Source organism: Argopecten irradians, chromosome 1, assembly GCF_041381155.1.
Source record: "Argopecten irradians isolate NY chromosome 1, Ai_NY, whole genome shotgun sequence".
Lineage (NCBI taxonomy): Eukaryota > Metazoa > Mollusca > Bivalvia > Pectinida > Pectinidae > Argopecten > Argopecten irradians.
Window position 1 is genome coordinate 67,739,700 of NC_091134.1, and position 17,241 is coordinate 67,756,940.

General features: G+C 35.2%; 1 protein-coding gene across 2 annotated transcripts in view; it reads left to right on the plus strand.

The window, feature by feature from the left end:
• Window positions 1-7,839, plus strand: part of LOC138306225 (serine-rich adhesin for platelets-like) — a 34,128-nt gene extending 26,289 nt beyond the window's left edge. The window contains exons 5-9 of one of the 2 annotated variants that reach the window (XM_069246632.1): window positions 106-261; window positions 677-843; window positions 1,311-2,087; window positions 3,659-4,427; window positions 4,950-7,839. In XM_069246632.1, the coding sequence (XP_069102733.1) occupies window positions 106-261; window positions 677-843; window positions 1,311-2,087; window positions 3,659-4,427; window positions 4,950-4,963 (1,883 nt within the window). In that variant the 3' untranslated portion in view covers window positions 4,964-7,839. Of the gene's footprint in view, window positions 1-105; window positions 262-676; window positions 844-1,310; window positions 2,088-3,658 lie in introns of both variants that reach the window. The other variant, XM_069246626.1, reaches the window with a different exon arrangement.
• The last annotated feature ends 9,402 nt before the right edge of the window (window positions 7,840-17,241 follow it).

Genomic DNA, 17,241 nt, shown 5'->3' on the forward strand with positions numbered 1-17,241 from the left:
GAAGCAGTATACCTGAACATGTTTTTACCCCAATACCCCAGTATAAACAAAAGATACCAACTGTCTACCCTGTGAGACAAGGTTACTACACTTTATGTTTTCCAGATCCACCCACAGTTGCAGCTACTGTTGTGGCAGGTGCCCGACCAAAGAAACCTGATTTATGCAATAGTGCTACACGTTTAAAGTCGTTTCAGAGTGCCCTTAGTAGCTATCTTGTTGACAGGGAAATGCTTGTTGATCATGGATTGTACTATACAGGTATGTTGTTTCAATACACGGTATAAATAATTAGAATATCCAACACTTAAAAACCAATCAAAAACCTCTCGAATGGATTTCGTATGGTTAGATAAACTCTTCGAAATATGTAATAATATAAAGAACACTTGTTGTTTCATGTTCATCATTTTAATGTTACCTTGTTACTATCAGGCCCACACACTGTTTGATAAATTAAGTTCTACAAACGTAAGACAAAATGATACATGACACAGTTTGTATTCCTCATTTTTAAAACACAAAACAAAAAAATTGTTAAATGATAAAAATAGTTATCAAAATAACTTCTAGTTGTGTTTAAAGTTTATTGTATTGGTATGTAATATGGCGTGGTGTAGCGTTTATACATGTCCAAAAGGCCTACATAGATATAGCTGTATCATCCTTGTTACAGGTGATGATGCAGTCGTCAGCTGCTTTTCTTGTCATGTCACCTTGGATTTTAGTGATAGATCAGTAGAGATATGGATCCTGCACATTTTAAAGTCGCCGTATTGTCGGTATTTGGAGCAGACAATTGGACGAAGGAGCATAGACCAAATTTGTAAAAAGTACATCCAGGTAAAAGTTTCAATATTCCAACTTTGTAGTTTAAATAATAACACTTCCATCAAGTTGTCGATATACTGTTTTATTCTTTGATGTCCTATTTTCTTTGTTACACATAAAAGCATAGTTATGCCATATTCGACATTAGATGTCATTTCATTACTTGTATGTAACAAGATTTACTTAGAACGTTCACTTTTCTACATACGGTTATTACCGTCACAGTTACTAACGTTGAGTCCGGGATATTTAGGGATATAAGTACAAATTCATCTTGTTGAAACCAAGCTTCTGTCCCATTTTTGGCGATATTTAAATGGTGACGGTGAGCATAGTAATCCTTGATTGGACTCGTTATATTTTTATAATCATTTGTTTATTCAAATGTTTTGAAGTTCTTGTGCGTAAATGAAGCTAACAACCTTATTTTAATAACACATTAAAATATTTTAGGTAAATATAGTGTCTCTTTTTCTCAGAAATCCGCCACGAAACTCCAGAACCGACCTCCAGACAATACAAGTACCGTCTCTCTGAACCGCCCATGTGATTTACGCCCATCATCACACCAGAACAGCCCAGGTTATTTAGGTCCATCAACACACCACAACCGCCCATGTGATTTACATCCATCGTCACATCAGAACAGCCCATGTGATTTACGTCCATTACCACACCAGAACAGCCCATGTGATCTACGTCCATCATCACACCAGAACAGCCCATGTGATCTACGTCCATCATCACACCAGAACCGCCCATGTGATTTACGTTCATCAACACACCACAACCGCCCATGTGATTTACGTTCAACAACATACCACAACCGCCCATGTGATTTACGTCCATCATCACACCACAACCGCCCATGTGATTTACGTCCATCATCACACCACAACCGCCCATGTGATTTACGTCCATCAACACACCACAACCGCCCATTTGATTTACGTCCATCATCACACCACAACCGCCCATGTGATTTACGTCCATCAACACACCACAACCGCCCATGTGATTTACGTCCATCAACACACCACAACCGCCCATGTGATTTACGTCCATCAACACACCATAACCGACCAACTGCTGACGAATCTAGATTTCAAAACTTTTACATTAGTAAGAACGAACTGAGACGACAAAATAAAGTTTGGAATCAAGGAGAACCTTCCAATACATATGACAAAGGGACACAGTCAATAGAAAGACATGATGTTACTCTATCTGGACGACAATCAAGTGACCTTACAGATGTAAGTTTCTGACTACAGATCAATCTAAAACATTACTTATAACTTGATATGATTGCTAAGGGTTAAATTATCAACTTACTCGACTTAACTAGAACACTGGCACATCAGAAAGGGCCCCGCTCAATGTTCTTTGCGATTAGAAAATGACTTATGACAGTAAAGCCTACCAATTTAAAAAGAATAATCTATGTCTGACAATGGAAAGCTAGATCTCTGCTTTTAAAACTTTAAATATCAATATCCAAGATGGTTGCCTCTTGACCATCTTGTTGAGGGATCGGTCCCATAATGCCCTATGCATATGTACAACTAGGGTTCTAGAGGAAACTTATCGATGAAATTTGAGACAGATCCCTTTAACACTTTCTGAGAGAAAGAGGTAACACTTTTCAACTATCACAATCCAAGATGTCTGCCTGTCGGCCATAATGTTGACTGATTAATCCCAAAATGCAATATGCATAAAAGAACAATATGGGAACCTACATTTGAAATTTGAGAAAGATACCTTTGTTTCTTTGTGAGAAATAGTTTCAGAAAATAAGTTTCAACTATCAATATCAAAGATGGCTGTCTGTCGCCTATTTTGTTGACCGATCAGATACAAAACGCAATATGCGTATCTAGGATCGTAAGAGACAGATTCCTTCAGTACTTTCGGAGAAATAGCGGTAAAATACTTCAACTATAAAAATTCAAGATGGTTTCCTGTCGGCCATCTTGTTAACCGATTGGTCCCAAAATGCATTATGCACAAGTGAGTCCTAAAGGGAAACTATATGTGAAATTTGAGACGAATCCCTTCAGTACGTTCTGAGAAATATCGGTAATAATCTTTAACTATCAAAAACCAAGTTATCATGATCCCTTCAGTCCATTCCAAGAAATAGCGGTAACAATCTTTAACTATCAATATCCTAGATGACGGTCTGGTGGCTATAATGTTGACTGATTGGTCCTAAAATACAATATGATGAACTATGGTCCTAGGGAAACCTACATATGAAATTTAAGACAGCTCCTTTCAGTACTGTCTGAGAAATAGTGATAACAAGAAAAACGGACAGACGAACGAACTGATGACTGTAGGGCACCGGGCCCTAATAAGTGTTCAATGCGTTTAAAAATTGAAAAATGAAAATGCGCTTAATAGCAAAAAAGTATTACAAAGTAAGCCATTAATCAATTTACAAATTTAAAGAATTCAAATAAAGAAACCTACATGTTTTTCATAGTTTCAATATGTATTTAAGCCCGTTTAGGTGTGAAAATGAGGCCTCAAAAGTGGGAGGGCGCTTATTTGGTCAAATACGGTATAAATAAAGTTTTGGATGTGTATGTAGATCTTGTATATTTCCATATATCAACAAATGTTATAATTTATTGCATCTTATGCCATCTTTTCCACATAAAAGCATGTGATAATTTTATTTACAGTACATATGTTAATATTTGTTCTAAGTTCATTTTTGATATAAATTTCAATTGTTTTTTTTTTATTGAAGTTGAATTGTTTTTTTTTTATTGAAGTTGATCTGCTTTAATTATTGAATAATTGCTTTATCCCCCAGCTAAACCCAATAGACGGGACATACTCACGTCTTCAGTATGCAGCTAGGGAAACTATATCATCGCCAGTAAGTGAACAAGTCCGTTTCCCATCTGACCATACTGTACCGTTTACCGATGGGTGTGGTGAAGATGTGGATGGCCTGGCCGTGCTCGGGAGATCCTATAAAGTCCCGTTTTGCCACAAGGAGCGTTTGATGATATCATCCCACCGTAATGGTTCTCCTGCAAATGGTAATGGCAAAACATTAAAAGAACATCTAATAGTAAGTTTGGGATCGGACCTCTTGTCATTTGCGATGATGCAGGAGTTTCTTGATATTTTTCCTATTTTACGTGGATGCAAAGTATTTTCCAACATCGATCTGCCACGACCAAGCCCTACTTTGTCTAACAATGGAGGGGTATTCGTTGTATATGAAGATCCAAGATGTCGTGGTGGGTCAGAGTATGCTATTGGTCATTTCATCGTTGTCCGTGTTGTCGTTGAAGTGACGCAAAACCAAGCGCATGTCACTGTATTTGACCATCTTTCGTTAGACGACGTTAATCCTCGCACGATAGAACTAATCAAGGAACTGCTGTACCTTCAATCCGGTACCACCTTGACAGTAAACATGTTCCCGGTACAGAGACAGCTTATGGACATGGATTGTGGGCCGATGGCACTCAACGACGTTATCCAAATTAAGCATATGCAAATGGAACGTTTGCGGGGACGATTTGATCAGTCACAGATCAGAAGTCATCTTCGTTATTGTGTTGAGAAAGGTATGTTGACGTGCTTAGAACCAATCCCGGGATGTGAATCTAATACAAGAGATTCCAAGATCGTATATCATAAAACAATTTAAATCCCAATGAATATCGTGTACTTTCTTTACTTACATTTTTTCTATTATATGTTTTATCTGCTTATAACCGCATATTGTAGTAGCTATCTAATGAAGTCAGGAAGTGTCATACCTAAAACACGCACATACAAGTGCTAACAAACTCGTTTATAGTTGATTACGCAGTGTTAATGTTTATGACCCTGTATGTTTGTGCCTGACACATGGAGAGTATAGTCAATGAATCATGACTTTTCTGTGAATTAATATAATATGCACGTGCTTTAAAAATATAGGTCATAATTTAACGTATATATTGTTGATATTTGTCTTGTAAATTATGACATATCTATGATGAAATTTATCGCTCCTCTATTTAATGTAAATCAATTATAAACATTTGTAAATTACACTGTATCATGTGTTTTGATTTTGTTTTTGTTTAACGACCTATAAACAGCCAGGGTCATTTAAAGGCGTGTCAGGAGCTAGAGGAAGTACGCAGAGAAATACCATTGACTGCGGTCAGTATATAGACTACATCATATACAAGTCGTACAGCCTATATAGCTAGAGCGTGATAGAACCGGGGGTTTGCTGAGAATTATATTACATTTTGTATAATATGACTATGCTTCATATCCGTTCTCGAAAGAATGTTAAAAAAAGGTTTATATCATATACCTGCTCGCTATAGTTATAACTTCCCTTGTAACACATAATGTTAACTAATGTTAACCACCACTTTGGAAATTATTATTACAATAAATAAAATGTTTATCTATTTTTTATGTTAGAAGAAAACACAACTGGAAATTAATTATCCACATAAGAAAAACAATCCCTCTACTTACACCCTTTCTAATAAAACGGTACGTTTTCAAAATAATGCCCTAATTATTAAGTGTATTGCATGGTATAAATCAGTAGGGTTAAGCAAGTTGTAGATTAGTGCTTATTATTAAAGTTGTAATTTAGCGTTTATTGTTGTAAGTTGTATTTAATGCTTCTATATGTTGTAAGTTGTATTTAATACTTCTATATGTTGTAAGTTGTATTTAATGCTTCTATATGTTGTAAGTTGTATTTAATGCTTCTATATGTTGTAAGTTGTATTTAATGCTTCTATATGTTGTAAGTTGTATTTAATGCTTCTATATGTTGTAAGTTGTATTTAATGCTTCTATACGTTGTAAGTTGTATTTAATGCTTCTATATGTTGTAAGTTGTATTTAATGCTTCTATATGTTGTAAGTTGTATTTAATGCTTCTATATGTTGTAAGTTGTATTTAATGCTTCTATACGTTGTAAGTTGTATTTAATGCTTCTATATGTTGTAAGTTGTATTTAATGCTTCTATATGTTGTAAGTTGTATTTAATGCTTCTATACGTTGTAAGTTGTATTTAATGCTTCTATATGTTGTAAGTTGTATTTAATGCTTCTATATGTTGTAAGTTGTATTTAATGCTTCTATATGTTGTAAGTTGTAATTAATGCTTCTATATGTTGTAAGTTGTATTTAATGCTTCTATATGTTGTAAGTTGTAATTAATGCTTCTATATGTTGTAAGTTGTATTTAATGCTTCTATACGTTGTAAGTTGTATATAATGTTTCTAAATTGTATTACAATGCATGTTGTAGTAAAGTGTATTGTTCTAAATAAATTGTAGATTAACGCTTATTTTTGTAAGTTGTAGGTAAGTTTTTATTGTTGTAAGTTGTAGGTAAGTTTTTACTGTTGTATTGTTGTAACTGTAAGTTTTGGTTTACTTTTTATTTTTGGAAATTGTCAATATTTAATGCTTATTGTAGTATGATCTAGTTTAACGTTTATCGCGGTAAGTATAATGCGTATTGTTGTACACATCTTAATTGGTTCTTACTTATATTTTTAAAAATCAATATCTTTTAATTAAAAGTGTAACTATCAATGTTTTATATACAATACATCAGTATCCAGAGCCATTGATAATTTTATAACCTTTTTTTCAACAGGCATCATTTTGGTACTATTCCCAGTAGCCTTTCATATGTAGTAATCAACTAGGATTTTTATTATCAAGTTGTTACTAGTCCCCTGTCCGTGAAACCGGAGTTGACTATAGTGTTTGTCCTCGTCTGTCTGTCTGTCCGAGTTTGGTTACCAGATGATAACCTGAGAACGAATTGATGGATTATGATCAAACTTCACGCAATGGTAGCATATGAGAAAATACATATTAGGGTTCAAAAGGTCAACTACAAAGGTCACTGTTACTAAAAATTGATTGTTTAACGGATTTTAGTTTCCGGACGATAACTTGAGAACACTTCAACAGAATTTATTCAAACTTCATACAATGTATTGGATTTGGAGTCAAAAGGTCACTGTTACTGAAAATATTAGTTCCAAGACGATAATGTGAGAATTTAACACATTAGTGGAAATTGTTCAAACTTCATACAATGGTAACAAAGGAGATAACACAGTTTGGGATTGAATTTGGGGTCAAAAGGTCGACTACAAAGGTAAAAAAATATTAGTTTTCAGACGATAACTTGAGAACACATCAAACGAATTATTGGATTTTTTTTTAATCAAACTTCACATAATTGTAGCATATGAGAAATACAGTGTGGAATTGAATATGGGGTCAAAATGTCAACTACAAAAGTCACTGTGACTAAAAACATTAGTTTCCAGACGATGATGTAAGAATTTAACACATCAGTGAAATTTGTTAAAACTTCATACAATGGAAACAAAGGAGATAACACAGCTTGGGATTGAATTTGGGGTCAAAGGTCTACTATAAAGGTCACTGTTTCTAAAAATAGATTATATCACAAATTAATTGAGTACACATCAACAAAATGTGTTCAAACTTCATACAATGATAGCATAAGTAAGCAATAATAATAACTTGCCGTAGATTAGAATGTAGGTCATGACATGACAATAGCGTAATGTCGGGGCGAAAAGACGAAAAGACGAAAATTAAGGTTTGTTAATTTTCGTCTTTTCGGGGCGAAAAGACAAAAAGACGAAAATTAAGGTTTGTTAAATTTCGTCTTTTCGGGGCGAAAAGACGAGATTTTTGAAGGCGAAAAGACGAGAATCAAAGTTGCTAATTAGCGTGTATCACTTTCGTCTTTTCGTGTTTGACTTTTCGTCTTTTCGCGGCGAACAGACGAAAAGACGAAATTTAAGGTTTCTTAATTCTCGTCTTTTCGGGGCGAAAAGACGAAAAGACTAAATGGCACAAATCAGCCACCGTACAACAGACATATTTTTCCAAGTTTGATTCAGCTAATATGACCAATAAGTACGTGATGTTATGAAAGAATTAAAAAAAATGTACTAGACCAATTCGTTTTACTTTTCATTAAAATAGCTGTAAGAGAAAAATATAGGTCCTTCAATACCAGCTTTTATATTAGCACCTTATAATTATGACACGTTTCATTATTTGATAACTTGTTGGAGGTAGATGCATCATCAGTAAAAGTATGAAAGTTACAACCGCCGTCACAGCTCATTAATCCTACTACTGTTGATATCGTTGAATGTTGTTTTTTTTACATTAAAAAGTTCAAAAATATTTTCGACAAACTGCGGATTTTTTTCTTCTTAATATTAATAGTTCCATTGTTTATCAACAACATCGCCTTATGATAACCTACATATAGGGTGTTGGAATTGTACCTATTGGTCCCAGTGTATGGTCTTAAAAGGCAACTAATATTGGGATATTTTCTCTTTTTCCAACATTCAACCGTCTTTCTTATTTCAAATGTTTCTAGTAAACTACCTCGCCTCTGGGGAAGGTTCTGAGTTCTGTTCCCTTGCCGAGAAACTCGACATTATCCTTTCATCACCATTGTGCATGGGTTTTCTCGTGTGTTTCAGTCAAAACTATTTTACCCCAAACAATCTTTTTAACAGATTATGGTTTACAATTTGTGTTTTAGTTCTTTATTGCTTATGTCTTATCCTCATCTTTTAGATGCAATTAAAACGTATCTTTTATTAAGTTCTTTTAGCTAATGCTTGATTTGTAAATTGGCCCTAAATAACCTTGACTGTCGATGGGCCGTTAAAATGAATAAAACAAACCGAGAAACACCATAGTCTATAAAAGTAATAGTTTCTACTCCTAATCAGCGCTCAGCATAAATGGAGTGAGACGACTGGTTTGTACGTTGTAAGTATAATGTGACATAGATGACGTGTTTCTGATGTCATGCTGCAGTGAGATATCACTATAAAAGATCAAAATGTTTACTATTACAATGAGGCACAACAGAACACAATATAGTCTCCTAGAACACACAGGAGACCTTTCTAGATCAACCCACCAACTAACCCATTTTGGGTAAGACATATCTGTTAATATCAGAACACTGTACTGCTGATTGATTATGTATATGTCCTATTTCCATTAAATGTCATTTCAAGATCTCGGCAACGATGCGTTTGTTTTTGGAGGCTGCGAAAAAAATCTTCCTCATTTTAGTGCTATATGATACTAACTAAAAGATAATTGAGTACATCACACCTGGTCACTTTATGCTAAGATTGGCCAAACCAGACGTTTAACGCCCTTCCCTCTGAATGCTAAACATGAGCAGAAACTACAAAATAGACTATGGTGGATCACGGCCAAGGAACAACTCCCAAAGCAATCCTCACATGGACGAACTCAAGGCCAAAAGTGAAGAAGTGCCAAAGTAGACAAGCATGAGGTTGGAGAGGGGCAGTTCAAAAGAGAAAATTTAATACACCAAATTAAGTCGCCTTTTATAATCGGGGGTTACTATGTCACTCTCGGTACATATCTATAGTATGCACCCTCGACTATGTGAAAACTGAAGGCTCTGTGTGAGACAACAGCACGTAAACATAGAAGGTTTATGAGTAATCTCCATCAAGGTTTTACTCCAAATACAGCGGTCGAACTACTTTTCTCCAAAACAGATTTCTTTTCATGTAAAGATCTCCTAATCTATAATATTATTAAGGTACCACAAATAGCATCCTCGACACTCCAAGGATTATTATCACGTACTGTTGTTATAGCCACCCCTAGACTATCTCATAATAAAAATGAGGGCTCTGTATTTTGACATCAAATGAGCAGATAATTTGGTCCTTTGATGTACATCAAAAGAATAAAAAAAAGCACACTTCGTGGTTGATTGACAATGTTCAAAAGTAACCCGTGGAGTATCGAGGATGACAAATGGTAACTTATAGTTCTAGTGGACATTATGGCATGGTTATTTGGTACAAGAAATGCTATCCAGATTATAGCTGTATTTCCCCGTGATACTATACAAGATACTTTATATATCGTCGGATGTGTTAACAATGAACATAAGCTTACTAGATACAAACAAAGCAGCAAAAATATGTCAACAAACAGTGGCGTAGGAAGATGAAACGTCATGGGGGGGCAAAGGTCCTCAATATTTTGTAAACCCCCCCCCCCCCGCCACACCTACAGGAGGAGATTAATTCAACTCCCAAACCATATAATATATGCTTTATGTACATTTTTCATATATCACTAAATTTAATCCTTGTACACATTTATAGACAGTGGGGTCGCTAAAAGGAAATTAACGAATACGCAAATTGGCCAAATTAGCGTGTGAGCGTCGAAGGCGCAAGATTTTGGTGTTTTATTAGGGGTCTGAGGGTGACCCCCGGGATGAGTTTTATGTATTTTGATGATTTTGCGATCGCCCGAAAGCACGAGAAATTTGGTGTTTGGGGGGTCCGGGGGTCTCCCCCGGAAAAAAATTACAATTTAGAATAGCTTAGATGAGTTTTTCGATGCATTTTGATGAATTTGCAAGCGCCCAAAGGCGCGAGAATTCGGTGTTAAGGGGGTCCGGGGGGTCTTCCCCTGGAAAAAAATTACGATTTAGAATGGCTACGATAAAGTTTAATGATTATAAAGCGTTCTTAACATGGTAATTTTTCGATTTAAAGCTACCTGCATTTAGAAATGATAATTGTGTCGTCATAACATTATGGAACCCTACTCGATCTGAATATACCGGCTTCACACCATCGGTACATTGTTGTGTAACAGAAAAAAAAATGAATTAATTGTCTCGCTAAGACATATAAACAAATTGATCTTTTAAGAGACATTTTTTAAATAGTACATAGAATCCCTTGATGGACATTTTTAGTCTAGTTTGTGTGTATTGAATTTTTACAATTTAAGGTTTGACATTATGTGCTTGAACCTTTTAGGAAATGCGCCGCGCAGCGGAAAATTTTCTAGAATGAAGTACGAAAAATGTGCAGGAGGACCCTTTTTTCTTTCAAATAAGCTTTTTTAGAAAATTTCAGTCGGCGAAAATGGGGGGGGGGGGGGGGCAAAAAGACATGTTTGCCCCCCCCCCCGTCCTGGGGAACGGGGGGGGGGGCAGTTGCCCCCGCTTCCTACGCCCCTGACAAATATATCACAGCACATATAATATATAAACACGATTAAGCACTGCGGTACTATGTATCTGTAAAACATACTACTTATTGCAAATTGAAAATACATTAAAAATCGTATATAAATCACGATTCTTACAGTTCTTCTATAGCATAAATACAAGAACTCCTAAATGGATATTAAAACACCCATGGATGTAATATTTATATATTGCTAATATTGCATAAAACATAAAATGACCAAAAAGAACTGTTTCTGGAGGTTGAATTAAGGAAGCTTTTTAATTAGGATTAAATACAGTAAAAATAAAAATGGTAATGAATTTAAAACACATATGAGATAATAAGTATTCCATAGCTTATATGGAGTTAATATAAAATGTCAGTTTCCTGTCATAAAAAAAATCAATGTTTAGTCTTAGTATACCAAAGGACAGGTAAGTAAAGTTAAAGAACATATATATATTGCACTCACAGTTCGGGTCGTCCCACTTCCGCAGCAGCCTCCAACATTCTACATGGTGTTCTATCTTATGTAGCTATACTATATGCGGGATGCCTCGTACCTGAAGGACATTTACCATACCTGGTGGTGTTTAAACTTGGCTCATGCACTGTATCATCTTACCTGAAATTATAGGAAAGGTGTTATTGGTGAGATTACACATGTAATTGGAGAAGTATTTTTGAAAATGTTTTAAAACTTCTCGCGTCAAAAATGTAATTCAAGTTTCATCCTCTGGAAGGAAAATAGATTAAATTTAACAAACAGTTTTGTAAGGTTGCAGCAATGCTGTGAAATTGCCAAATAAGGGGACAATAATCAAAATGAAATAATACAAAATTTTTATAAATTACAATTTTGGTTGCTTTTGGAAGAAATGTTCAATCCTGTCGAAAATTGCTAACTATTGGGAGGTTTTCTTACATAGATTTGAGATATGTTTGTCAAATTAAAAAGCTGATATATATGTAGACAAAATAGTTTCACACTATCTTCACAAATGATGTCTGTCCCTGCAATGGTGAAATTGTCACGAGGTTTCTTCCATAAACATACTTGTATAACCTTGGATTTCTCTGGGTTAGCTTACATTCTATTCAAGCTACTTAATGAAATTTTAAATTACTGGCTTCTCTTCCTGAAACATCTTTTATCATCCTTACATAAATAACCCAGAGTATTATCATCGGTATTGTTATACAGATTTGCCTTCTAAATAATATCAAAAATGAGAGGCTCCAGGCTACATATTATCAGAGATTCGGATAGTATACTATCTCTTTGAAAAAGACTTGGCAACAAAAATAAAGACAAATTCCAAACTTTTCTGGACTCCTGTAAAATCCAAAACTGATCAACGATTAACGTCATGGACAATCCTGATGGAGGGCCGACAACTGACCCTAGAGAAATTGCAAACGTCCGAAACAACTTCTTTGCAAGCGTCTTTGTTAACGACAATTTGGCCAAATTACCTCCCTTTCCACGTAGACACCACCAGGAACAAATCGACACTATTGCTATAACAGAAGACAAAGTCCACAGAGCAAAACTCCAAATAAATCCCAAAAAGTCACCTGGACCAGACAATTTACATCCGAAGTTTAAACACCCCTCCAGATATAATCTTCAAAAATCACTGAATCAAAGTAAAATACCAGATCATGAAGTATATAACCAACATGGCTTTAGATCAGGCAGATCGTGTCTCACTCAGCTCTTAGAATCTGTATAGGGAGGGATGGATCAATGAATTGGACTCGGGACGCAATGTAGACATTATCTATTTGGACTTCAACAAGGCTTTTGACAAGGTGTCGCACAAACTACATTTCATTTCAACAAATTTTATTGCAAATAATATGCAAATGGATTTGGCAACAGGCAAAGCCTATATTAGCCATCTCCAAACAAATCCGGTATAGTACAATTATCAACAAAATATTTTAACATTTAACATTACATTATGAATGAATATTATTATTAGTGTATCTCCCCAACCTATCATAGTAGAAAAATCTAAAAAAATCTTTTAGTTTCAGATATATATTCTGATATGCATTGCAATAAATATGTATTTTTTTTCTTCATCACAATTGTCACAGCCATGCAGTAGAGTTTTTGTGTTAAAATGCGAGTGGGGGATATTAGAGTTATGTATTTTGGTTCTGAGTGATGATCTTTGTTCATTAAATAAAGGACATATGAAAAGATAGTGTTCGGCTGTTTCATTACCAAGGCCACAAGAACAAATTGGAGAATCTCTCAAATGATCGCGAAATAGGTCAGAATTTAGATTGCTAGAGGAATTTCTGAGCTGGCACAGAGTAATATTTATAATTCGAGAACCTTTGTTTATAAAGGTATTTGTTATATCAGGTTCCATTTTATTAATGTTAAAAAGGAGTGTTTTAAATTGTGCAACAGTATTAACATTCGATAAGTCAAAGTTTAAAGCGAAAGAATTAAATTCTCTAAAGGTACTTGGAAAAAAAACTAGTATAGTAACTTGCAGTTCTGCACATAGGAATATTAAAATATCTTGTCATCCTTAGTGGATATCTCTCATTTTCAGGCTGATATAAAAATGGTTGTACAATTTCAATCAAATGCTGTGGAGTAAATCCACGGAGTATCTTAAACATAAGAATAAGTTTGTGTTTTTGACGCCGATCAGAAAGAGATTCCCAAGCTAGTTCTTTATAAAGTGTATCATGGGAGGTACCTCTGCGCAATCCCGTTATAATCCTAGCGGCTTCTAGGTGGACAGACTCTAACAGAAGTTTACATTGTTCAGTACAGTTATCCCATAAAACATCAGCATATTCTAAAATAGGTAAAATATAACTTTTATAAATGTTTAAAAGAGTTTTACGTGACACTCTTTTTTTTAATGTTTTTAAAATATTTATCCTTTTAAATGCTTTCTGGTATACATAATCTATGTGGTGAGTCCATTTACAGTCGTCAGAAAGTAGAACTCCTAAATGTCTATGTGTGCTAGCTGTATGAACCGTGTTATTGTCAAAGTATATATCGGGATGAATGACGTTTCGTTTCCTTGAAAATATTAATGATTCAGTTTTAGTGGGGTTAAACTTTATGTCCCATTTCAGAGCCCAGGTACTTATATTCGAAAGATTTTGTGAAAGTGTATGGGCAGCATAGATTTGGTTATTATCAATTACTTCACTAATCGAAGTGTCATCTGCAAACAATTTGCAATCACTTGTAACAATATTAGTTATGTCGTTAATATATAATAGAAATAAAAAAGGGCCTAAGACAGATCCCTGAGGGACTCCAGCGTTAACAGTTTTAAATGTAGAGAAAATGCCTTCCAGTTAAAACACGTTGCTTCCTATCAGTAAGATAATTTCTAAACCACCCTAATAATTTCCCTTTAAAACCATAAGATTCTAATTTAAATAATAGTCCATCATGCCACACTCTATCAAAGGCTTTACTTATATCACAGAAAACAGACCGGACTTCTTTTCCTTTGTCTAATGAGTTAGTGATATTATTGTATATCGAAAGAAGTTGGTTCACAGTTGAATCACCGGGAATGAAGCCGGACTGATGTTTGGTGATTACTTCACAGTCACGTAGGTAATTATAGAGATACTTAAAAATTACTTTTTCTATTATTTTACTGAAGCAAGAGGTGATAGAGATGGGACGTTAGTTGGAAATATCATTTACATCACTTTTCCCTTTGTATATGGCATTGATGTTAGCAGCTTTCCATGGCAAGGGAATACAATCGGTTTCCATAGTTTTATTGCAGAGAAGGGTAAGAGGAATAGAAATAGAGGGTGTCAATAGTTTTATGAATTTTGGGACAATACCATCAGGTCCTGCAGGTTTCTTTTCATTAAGATTAGAAAGCTGATCTTTGATATCCTGTTCAGTAAATACAATATTGTCAATCTTAAAAGGAACAAACTACTACTGTACAAACTACAATAATATGCGATAGGATGAATATTACTAGCCTGGTTTAGAGATTTTTTTTTGAGAACATGACACAGAGTAAAGATTAATGGTTCAAGTAAGCTTGTCTGACCTCCTACCGGTGACTAGCGGGGTATCCCAGGGAAGTGTCCTCGGACCGACACTTTTTCTTGTCTATGTGAATGACATACCAGATATTATCAACTGTACCATCAAACTATTCGCAGATGATACAAAGCTGTCCAAAGGAATTCACTCAGACCTTGACAGACTTGTTCTACAAGATAACATCAATAAAATGTGTGAATGGAGAAAAACCTGGTTGATTAAGCTGAATACATCAAAATGTAAATATCTGGAAGTAGGCATCACTCTTGAAGGAAACCATCAATACCAGCTCTAACAGGACGGGACTACTCAGAGAAAGATCTGGGAGTGTATATAGACCAATCCCTCCAATTCTCAGTCCATGCTACTAACCGAGCCAGCACTATTCAGAATATTTTCATATATGAGCCCTGAAAATATTGTGACTAATTAATTAAACCACTCATTAGACCACACCTGGAGTGTACCACGCATGTTACATCTCCTATATTCCAGAAGGACAAATTCACCATCGAAAATGTTCAAAGAACAGCCACAAAAAGAATACTCGCTCTAAAAGATCTCTCGTTTGAAGAAAGATCAAAAAGACTTGGACTTCCAACTCTAGCTATCGCAGAATGAGAGCGGATACTATCCAAACATTCAAAATTTTGAACGGAATGGATATATCCTAGATGTTGACAAACTCTTCCAGGAAACGGGTCAAAGGAAAACAACGGGGCACTCTAGGAAGTTATTGAAAACCAACACCGACTACAAAGAACAGGGCACTTTTTCTGTAACAGAATTATCAATATTTGGAATTCGAATGCCTTGTCAGAAAAGACAGTCAGCGCTACATCTGTGAAATGCTTATAAACAAATCTAATCAAGGCATGGCATCAGCACCCAGTTAATTCAAACCCTTGTTCGCATAGGAATAGTGACAATCAAAGTCGGAATTTATCTTGTAACATAATGTACGGACTATGGACAAATATGTTACATCATTCTCTCCCAGCTAGCAGCAACACGTCGGACAGACGTTGGCCCAATGCATGACACTAGGTGGGCCCAACGTCAGATGATGACATTGCACCGACGTATTTTTGTCCAACGGATCTACGTTGTCCAGATGTCGGATCCCGACGTTTTGATAACGTTGCCAGACATTGTTCCAACGTCATGTTGTAACTGCTTTCGACGTCTTTCCATCGTTAATCAGATATGTATAGACCTAATTTGTCATTGAAAATAATAACAAACACAGCAAAAAATGTTTTACTGCTTTTAATATATCACCACAACTTCATTCCCTGCTCGAGTCACTGTCTTGTCCCACAGAAATGCTTCTGTTATCCGCTTCTGCCACTGTAAATGGAAAGATATTATTCAAAAGTACAATAATAATAATTACAACTTAGGAAAGTGTCATTTCTGTATGTACAACAGTTGTATGCGACCGCCATTTTGAGAGCCACATGATAATCATAACCAAATAACGGTAAATATAACTGGAAAACATAAATGTATAGCAACACATAATTACATGTAAATATAAATGACATCTCCATTTTGGAATTCTGTATATAAATAAACCTATGTGTCGATATAAAAAGTCGTGATTTTAAACTGAGTGTACTAAGGTACATGTATAATACATGGACCATGTTATATACATATGTATGTACGTTGATAAACCCACCCAGGTAAACTAGGTGGTTATAAAACATCTTTCTATAAACACCACCAAATATATTTATCAAATTACATTATATAGTATCCTAAAACATACAATTAGGTGTAATTACTATAAGGATATAGTGATTAAAACTGCTAAAATCAACATGCAAAAGTACTCACGATCGTCACAGATGAACACTGTGTCACCTGTAGTCTTGTTCTGTCGGCAGGAAAGGAGAAGGTACGTTAAGACTCGAATATGGTCGCACATATTTTGCCATATAACAGTTGAATACATTTGCTAACACTTAACATCCCGAAAATATCCCGCATGTGCCAAATATGTTCACTATGACGTCTTCAACATGCAATTTCCCGCCATTTTTCACAAAAATCCTTGAAAAATCATACTTTTTGAGTGGTTTTCTCAAAAAATGAATGTGACCGCCTTCTGGAGCAGAAAGAGATTTTCACAGTTGTGTATCGTGTATTTACGCATGTCCATGCAAAATATAAAGTTGCTCCAAGGTGGCGGCCAAATCCATTTCAAGTCTTTTCTAACCTAAAGATGATGAAT